The sequence below is a fragment of the Calonectris borealis genome, chromosome 11 (assembly GCF_964195595.1).
Source record: "Calonectris borealis chromosome 11, bCalBor7.hap1.2, whole genome shotgun sequence".
NCBI classification, from domain to species: Eukaryota; Metazoa; Chordata; class Aves; order Procellariiformes; family Procellariidae; genus Calonectris; species Calonectris borealis.
The window spans coordinates 24,134,008-24,142,995 of record NC_134322.1 but is presented as its reverse complement, the minus strand read 5'-3'; the positions used below and the strand labels follow the sequence as shown (position 1 = coordinate 24,142,995).

Here is an 8,988-nt window from a genome sequence, read left to right as displayed (position 1 = left end):
CCATGGCCTCTGGACCTGGCTCTGAGAAGAGCCTGGCTCTATCCTCTTTGCACCCTCCCTTCAGGTATTTATAGACGTTGATGAGATCTCCTGAGCCTTCCCTTCCCCAGGATGAGCAGTCCTAGCTCTCTCAGCCGTGCCTCATACGTGAGATGCTCCAGTCCCTGCACCATCTGCGCGGCCCTTCGTTGGACTCTCCAGTCTCTCGTAGTGGTGACCCCGCCGCAGGATGCAGCTCTCTAGGGGTGGCCTCACCACCGCTTCTGAATCCATCACTACGGAAGATTTAAGCACAAACCGTTACAATTAATTTATTTGTTTGAACTGTAGGACTTGACAGTGCATACCCGGGAGTTTTATCACCTGCGGAAGACACAAAGCGATTGGCATCGGCAGTCACTAAATGCTAACGGCCTACGCCAGCTCCGTAGGGCGGGGGGGAGGCAAAAATCTAATGCCATTTGCACGTTTGCGAAAAGGAAGTGATTAATTCCAGGTCAATTAGTCTAATCGTAAGCAAAATCGCATCAGTGTTGATGTGGGACACAATGAGGAAGGAGTTAAAAGGAGAGGCGATTAGCAGCGGGTCCCTATCTAGAACACAGCTTTTGGTGAGCAAACGTTAAAAATGGAGACGCGCGGCACCTGGGGAGGCGTGGGGAGCCGGCGGGGCCGCGGGACAGGCCCGCGGGGCGCCTCCTGCCAGGGCGGCAGGAGCCACCCCTGAGGGGGAGGTGGGCACGGGGCCGGGCCGGCGACCGGGACAGACGCCCGGGGTGGCCGCTGGCGAGGCTCCGCCGCCTCCCCGCCCCGTGCGACGCAGGCCGCGGCGCGGGCGGCCCGCAGGGCCCTGCGGGGCGGGGGAGGCCGCGGCCGAGGCGGAGGCTGCCGGCGCCGCCGCGGGCCCGGCGCGGGGGGGGGGGCGGTACGCCGTGCCCCGGCCCGGCCCCGCCCCGCCCCCGGCCCCGCCCGCCGCCGCCGCCGCCATGTTGCGGCCGTTGGTGCCCGGTGCGGGGTGAGGCCTGCGCGGGGCCCCTGCGGCGGCGGGGCCCTCAGAGGAGCCGCCTGCGTGGGTGAGTGCCGCCCGGCCGGGCCCGGCCGCGCCGGGGCCCGCCCCTCCCGCTCGCCCTCCGCCCTCCCCGCGCCCTCCCGCCGGCCGGGCAGGTGCTGCCGCCCCGCGGGCAGGGCGGGCGGCCCCGCCACCGGCAGACGGAGCCCTGCGCGCCCGCCCGCCTCACCGACTCTTCCGGCCCGCGGGGCGCCCGCCGCCTTCCCCCCCACAACCACCCCCCAGCCTCGGCGGCCGCCCCCGGCACGGCCCCGGCTGCCGGCCCCGGCCCCCGCGGCGGCCCGGCCCGGCCCGGCGGCGCCGGGACAAACTAACTTCAGCGGGGCTCGCCCACGTGCGGCCGGGGGGCGGCGGGGCCGGGCCGGGCTGTCAGCGCGGGGGCGGGCGGCGGGCCGGGGAGGCCCCCGGGCCTTTGTCTCGGGTGGGTCGCGCGTGGGGACGGCATGGACGGGGCGGGGGGGGAGGCGGCGGGGCTGCCACGGGCCGGGCGACCCGCGAGCCCCCCCGGACGCCGTGCACCGTTAACCCGGGACGCCCCGCGTCCCCGTACAGGGCTCCTGAAACTTTAATGGTGTTAAAACAGTGGGTCCCGTCTGCCGTTGGAAGCCTCCGGTCTGATCCTCCAGCAGCTGCGGTTTCCCTGTTCCCACACCCTCCCCACAGTCCTGACAGCCCCTGGGCGGCCACTTCCCTCGGCAAGCTCGGCTGCCTCACCCGCTGCCAGTTGGCATGCGCTCCCCGTGCTGCCTCGGCCCCTGCTCCTGACATCCCTGCCTTCCCAAAGTATTCCCCTGGCAGGCAATCCCCGTGCGACTCCCTCCTGCATCCCCTCCAGGAGACGCCTGCCTCTTCTGGACCCACGAGAGCAGCCCTTGGCAGATGTTTTCCCTTGTACTTTGCTGTTGTTTTGCAGATTTATCAATATTTAGTATTATTTTCCTTTATTCTTTAACCTTGGTGTGATTGCGTTTTTATGCTTTCCTATTAGGTGGCAATCTCAAACCTCCTCCCTGAACAGTATGGTATGCGCTGATTTGAAAGCTGCAGAGGAGCTACTGCAGATCTCCGAAAGGCCCTAGGAATAGCACTGCTAGTGAAAGGTTTGTCTGGTGCGTGTGTGGGACGCTGGTCCTGCCTGGCTGCAGAGTTTTGAAGCTTAGCCACAGCAGAAGGCCCTGGGGTTTGACATACTGCCTCGAGCGAGTTAGCAGGGGTTCTTTTGATGGCTTGGAGGCTTCCAGGGTCCCTGCTTCCTGGAGAAACGTGCTACTGTGAGGTTGGTTTTGCGCATTGAAATACATGCATTCTAGTCTAGTCCTTAAGTCCTCCTTCTTTGCTCATTTTATTCACCTCTTTTATTGCTTTGCAAATCTCAACCTCCATAGGCAAGCAGAGAGAGAAAATTGCATCCCGAGCTTGGGTTCTAAGGCAAGTCCTTTGCACGAGAAGGATGGATTAAGGATGGAAGTCTTTTATTTTCAGCTTTCCTCACAAGCCAGTTTGCAGGAGTCTTTGACATAATTTCCTTTAATATACATTTTCTGTTTGTTATCTGAGAACAGAAATAAATGGTCTTTAGTCCAAATTTTAAATTTGTGTTGTTTAAAAATCACTTCTGTTGGCAAGATACTTGTCTAGAATCTGAGTCCAATTTTGTTTTATTTTGAGAACTTGTAGCTTCACCTATGACAAGTTTAAGACGCAATTTTGTGTAGAAGTACTTGAGTAGAGACTTGCGCTCTCATAATAGCGAAGAGCATAGTCTTTGAGTCATAGGACTCAAAGATGTACACGAAAGCTTCTGAAAATGCAAGGCTTCTTCCAAGAAAAGTGTATTTTGTAATGCTGCAGATACCTCGGCTTTATTTTGTCTTGTATTTTAAAACACTGCTGCGTCCGAAGATGTGCATAGGTGTTTGAAAGTGAGAACGGAAAAGTCAAGAGCGATTGGCAAGCTCATTTTTCTCTATATAAAACTTGAACATGCTAGGTTATGGATAAAATGTCTTCCTTGCGGAAGGATTTGTGTGCCAGAAATTTTGGGAGCCAAGTGGTGCCTAGCTCTCTCCCAGCTGGCACAAGTTTTCCCACCCAAAGGAAGGGGAAGTTTCATGTCCATGCTCTGCCAACTGCAGTAATTTGAGATGTTTCAAAAGTCCTTATCAATCCCTGGTGATTTGAAGCGTATGGATAATCTTCTGGGCTTCCAGCATCTCAACGCATAGCTGCTCTACCTTGCTGAGGGACATGATTGTAAATTACTGCACAGCCCTTTGTGGACATTCATATTTGTGGTTTAATTTAAGAATGAGAACAAGTTTAAGCTAAACCACAGTGAGCCACTCTTAGGCCAAGTAAATCTCCACAGTGTTTTGCAGTAGATTAACCAAAGCAACACCTCCGGGGCTTGTCTGTAGGCATGGCTGAACTAAAGCTCAAAGGCTAGTATGTTCTCTTGTTCCGTGCTGAAGTGATTTCTCCTGGCCCAGTTCTGTGAATTGTTCCCCATACCAGCGGTCTGGCAGGAAGGGTTGCGTTTTGATTGGTTTTAATGTGATGCTTGACAAACTTTTAAACCCAATTGTAAATAATGAAAGCAGCCTTAAATCAGTGGCCTTTTGGCAAGCTGTCAGACAGCAGCTTTCTCTCCCTCCACCTTGTCCCGGGGTCCTCCTCTCTGCCTGCACCTCTGCTCCCAGCTCTTCCCCCTTCTCCCAGGCTCTTGCCACCCTCTCCGTCTCCCTGGCTTGCCACTGGCTTTGGCAACGCTGATGCAGCCCAAGTCAAGTGAGCGTGGCAGGACTTACCTTGCCTGTGGGTGCTCCTTGCCACGTAGGGACTGGTGCTCTGCTAGTTTAGTTGACGTTCTTTGGGTTTTTTTCCTCCCCTGCATACAGCATACATCAGTTCACATAAATTTGGGGTTTAAATGGAATGTGTATTAAAGAATGGCTTATTAAATATTTGGGAAATCTATATATTGCACCAACTTGAAAATATTTTGATTAGACGGGAAAACCAGTATCCCTGACGGTAGTGAACACAAACGTTCAAGTAATTCTGTGCTGTCAGTTTTCATTATGCATCTCATCAGAGCTTGGTAATTGCTGTCGTAGGTCTCTGTGGTGAGCATCTAAGTCCCCGCTTCCTTTCTGGAGGGCTTATAAAGAGAGCGCTGGCTGGGAACCCCATTTCTTGTAACGATTTGGATACAATCCTTTATTCTGTCTTTGGGCAGTTTTGCCTCACATCGTTGCCTAATTAAGGATTGCCCCCGTTTCAAATAAACTCTGCTTGGTTTACCGTGCTTTGAGTTGCTGTATTGAAATATTTACTGAAAACTTCTATTATTTAAATTGCTCTGGGTAGGGAGTCATCTCACTTTTCAGGCCCATTTCTCTTGGGCCACCTGTTTACTTTTGGCTTTTTTCCTTGAAGGAGGACTGAATTCTTCAGATGTGACAATCTGTTGGGAAATAGGCAGTGATCGTTGCCTATCAGCCCTAGAAAAAAACCCAACCAAACAAAAAAGAAACCCTGTAGTAATGTACTTCTGCATCTTTTCTGTTGAGGCTCATGACAACAGCTGTTTTTGGAGTAGTGATGCATGTGACAGGTTGAAAAGATGTCCCCTGCGTGAGGTTGGTGTCATTGAAAAGGTCGTGTTTGAACCAGCTCTGTTCTTGGGGACCCTGGGAGAAGGGGATGCTGTTTCCCACTATGTTGCTTGAAGCACCAGGAGCTGCCCACAACCTGAAGAGGGTGGATTGTGTCGCAGGACAGGTGTGAACAGCTCCTGTCACTTGTCACCTGCCCCTGCCAGCTCAAGCAGGATGGGACCTGAGCTTTTGCTGATGCTCCAGGCGAAGCTAGGGCATGAGGGCTTCCTTCCCCGCGATGCTCTGCAAAACGGCACTGTTGTGTTGAAAGCTGTGTTGAAAAAGCTGGGCTAATATTTTTGTGTATAAACAGTCAATAGGAATAGTTAAAATGGAAGCTGAAGTGTTTGCCGGAGGTGTTTCTGTCCTTTGTACCCCGCTGCGTTAGCATTTTGGGCAGTTGTGGTTTTTGTCACATAAGATGTTTATGCAAATGAGTCTTACAAAGTTTGTCCTTGGGGGAAATGTACCTGACAAAGTTTTTTTTTTTTTGCTTTTAATTGTAGCTTTCATCATGGGGGACATGAAAACCCCAGACTTTGATGACCTCTTGGCTGCTTTTGACATCCCCGATCCGACTAGCCTTGATGCCAAGGAGACCATCCCATCAACTGGGGAGGAGAACGAGAATCACCTGAAGTCATCGGGAATCTGCATAGATGAGAATGTATCCTTATCCCACTCTTTGCCTCCCTCTGATGCTCCTGTTGTGAGTGTGATAGTGAAGAACACGAGTCGCCAGGAGTCCTTTGAAGCAGAAAAGGAGGGGAATCACCTCGGGACTGGTCTGCTACACAACGGGTTTCGTGGGTCTGATCTGCCATCAGAGGCTCACGCTTTAGTGCATAATTATGGGAAGTTTGAGTCAACTTTTATTAACGGTGACAGCTCAAGAAGTTACTCTGATAAACTGGACCAGTCCAAATCGGAGCCGTTGCCAACATTTAGTCAGTTTAGCCCAATTTCCAGCCCTGAACCAGAGGACGCGTTCAAAGAGAACAGTATTGGTGATAAACCCAAACACGCCCAAACTCCGTATTTTCCACCACCTTCAATGTATATACCAACAGGAGCTTCAGTACTAGATCATCTTAGGAAGGTACCAGAGCCCGAATTAAGCATGTTTGATCAATACTGTAAAAAGGAACAAAAGATGGAAATCCACTGCCAGCCGGAGAGTAGGCTGGAAATGAGCAGGAGAGAACAAGACAAAGCAACGGAGAGGTTTGTGGAGTCAGGCAAGGACTTGGTAGATGCCAGTAGCTTTCTTGGAGAAGGCTTGGTGTTTGGAGACCTCCCTCACAATAATTTAGGAGAAAGTAAGGGGTCTGTGCCCGAGCTGAACATGTCTTCGTCGGTACCGCCTCGCCAGAGATTAAAGCCAACTCATTCAAAGTTGTCATCCTGTGTGGCGGCGTTAGTAGCTCTTCAGGCCAAAAAGGTTGCATGTATTCCAAAAGGCGATCAGCCAAACCTTACCAAGGAACCTGGTGCTTTTAAAGACGGGACGAAAGGAAGTCCAAAAATGCCCAAGTCACCAAAGAGTCCCCGAAGCCCCTTAGAGGTGGTGAGGAAGGCCAGCAAGCAGCCTGAGAGTCCTCGAAGTGTGTGCAGCGACAGCAGTGGGAAAGGCTCTCCTTCCATGGCAGCCGGCTCTCCGCCAGCTATTCCCAAAGTTAGAATAAAGACTATCAAGACATCCTCTGGTGAAATTAAAAGAACTGTAACTAGAATTTTGCCAGAAAACGATGAGTTGGGCAAATCTTCAGAAGAGTCACCTATGGAAACCTCATCTGCCGAAGAGTTTATCAAATCTTTCCCATCCCCTGACACTAGTGCAGTTATGGAAAGCGAGGCTAGCAAGAATTCAACCAAAAACGGGGCTGCTGTGGCTATCCAGCTGTCAAACGTAGCGAGTCCTTACGCAGACGGTATGAAGACAGATATTGCTGTAAACAGCACGTGTGCTGTGTCCTTATCTCCGCTGCCAAACTGCGGCAGCGGTGCCATAAAAGTAGGTGTTAAGAGGCAGCAGCAGGGTATTGTGATACAGCCATCCAACGTGACCACCTCCAGCCTTCTTCCCAAAGCCGTGCACTTGGCAAATCTCAACTTAGTCCCACATAGCGTTGCTGCTTCTGTTACGGCGAAGTCATCTGCACAGAGGAGAAATCAGCCTCAGGTGACACAGATGTCTGTGCCGCTGGTGCACCAAGTCAAGAAAGCTGCTCCCGTCATCGTGGAGGCGTTTAATAAAGTACTACACAGTGCCAATCCGGTGCCAATATATACTCCAAACCTTAGCCCTCCGCCTGACACCAGTATTAATTTACCTGCCTCTGGGTATTGTTGCCTGGAATGTGGGGACTCGTTTGCCTTAGAGAAAAGCCTGACTCAACACTATAGTAGACGAAGCGTTCATATTGAAGTCATGTGCACTCAGTGTTCAACTATGCTACTTTTTTTTAATAAGTGTAGCTTGCTTAAACATGCAAGAGATCATAAGAGCAAAGGATTTATCATGCAGTGTTCTCAGCTGCTAATGAAACCAATTTCCTTAGACCAAATGTTTTCACCTTCTCCTACAAGCTCTTCAGCCTCTCCGGCTCCTCAGACTTTGCACTCACCCTCTCCTTCGCGTAAGCCCAGTGCTGCTTCGGGAGGTGGGGTAGGAATTTCTGCTAACGCTCAGCCAGCCTTGCCTCTCTATACGGACCCATTGAGACTAATCCGTCATGGACTTAAGTGTTTAGAGTGTAACAAGCAGGCGCAGGATTACGTTGCTTTAGCAGCTCATTACCAGAGAACCTCAGAAGATAATGAGAGACTGGTAAGTCATCATTTTAATGTTATTAGTTAAATCTCTCTGAGTTTAAAGAGATCGTCCTCTAGGGAAAAAAATAGGCATCGTAGTGGCAAATGAGTCGCTTTGCCTAAAAAATTGCTTGTGGGGAGGATTTGGGATACGCATGAGCCCGGATGTGTGCGTGTGAAGAGATGTTTAGCATTGCTTGCTTGCCCTCTTTTTGCCCTTTGTCAAGAAAAAGAGGGTAGAAAGGAGACTATGGAGATCTTTGAGCATCAGAAGCAGGTGTTGGAGATCAAAGATTGCTTGGATGAGGTGTGCAGGAACGCTATAGGGGAGGACCAGCGGAGCATTACCTGAAACAGGTTTTTGTGCTCTAAGCATGGCTAGAGGAGATCTGAGACAATTTAATTTTACTTTTCCTAAAACTTGTGCCAAAATCTTCCATGTAACACTTCGAACGTCAGGTGCTGGTTTTACTTTTAGCGTGGTAAAGTGTATATTGGCACGGGACTGGCTGAGAGGTGAGCAGGACAGAATGTGGGGTGGGAGGCTATTTTTGCCCCTTTGGGTGGGAGAGGGATGAGCCAGTGCACATTTCCATAGGAGGGCTCAGGAGCCCTGTTAGTGGTTTCCTGCCTTGCTCCTGTGCTGCCCTGCTCGGGTCTCCACTGCCTTCATGGACCTCGTAGGTGCAGATGGGGGCGGGTCTGAATCCCCTTTGAAACTCCAGCTTGGATCTCTACTGATGAAGAGGAGCAGATGCTCTTCATTGTGTACCAAGACCATACGCTTTGTTTATTTTTTTTATTTTTATTTTGGAGGATATGGTCAATCCCATTTAAGTATAAACCAACCTGAAGTTGAACAGGAGGAGGAATCCTCTCTTATCTCTTTAGATGAGGTGAAAGCTTTCCATGTTGGTCTGGCTGCCAGCAGAGCTGGCAGGTTCCCAGGGCAGTCTCCTTCCAGAAGCTCCATGAACAAGGATTCAATGCCAACACGAGACATTCGAGGAGATGACCACAAGTCTCTGCCATGGCAGTCGTAGTACCTGCATGCTCCAGAGCCTCCCTTTGCTTGTTAAATGGTTTGCAGGAGTATTGAGGTCGCCGTGGTCCCATTAGGTGCTTTGTTATCTATCTCTTAAATTCATCAGCAGTAAAAAAAAAAAGATTGTGGCTGAATGGTTTTTATGGTGTGAAAAATGGTGAGGCTAGAAGGGATTGGCATGGCCACATAATCAGGTTTCTTGCCCGAGGCAGACTAGCGAGCATTGCGCTCTGTCAACATCGTAACTTGTTTTTCAACTATAATGCATTTTTAGGAAATGTCAGTAGTCTGGAATTAAAACCTTCAGGTGAAGGGATACAGTGAGTGCTCCAAAGTGAGCTAGAATGTTAATCAGTCGCATTAAAAATGTATTTCCTATTTTTGTTGTGGGATTATCAATT

At 50.9% G+C, this 8,988-nt stretch overlaps 1 protein-coding gene across 6 annotated transcripts in view; it reads left to right on the top strand.

The window, feature by feature from the left end:
* Positions 1–971: 971 nt before the first annotated feature.
* The window catches only part of ZNF592 (zinc finger protein 592), a 40,517-nt gene continuing 32,500 nt past the window's right edge, over positions 972–8,988 (top strand). For 2 of the 6 annotated variants that reach the window (XM_075160660.1, XM_075160666.1), the window contains exons 1-3: positions 972–1,073; positions 2,058–2,169; positions 5,235–7,558. In XM_075160660.1, coding sequence (XP_075016761.1) covers positions 5,243–7,558 — 2,316 coding nt within the window. In that variant the 5' untranslated portion in view covers positions 972–1,073; positions 2,058–2,169; positions 5,235–5,242. Of the gene's footprint in view, positions 1,074–1,406; positions 1,491–2,057; positions 2,346–5,234; positions 7,559–8,988 lie in introns of those variants that run through there. The other 4 variants (XM_075160663.1, XM_075160662.1, XM_075160661.1 and 1 more) reach the window with 4 other exon arrangements.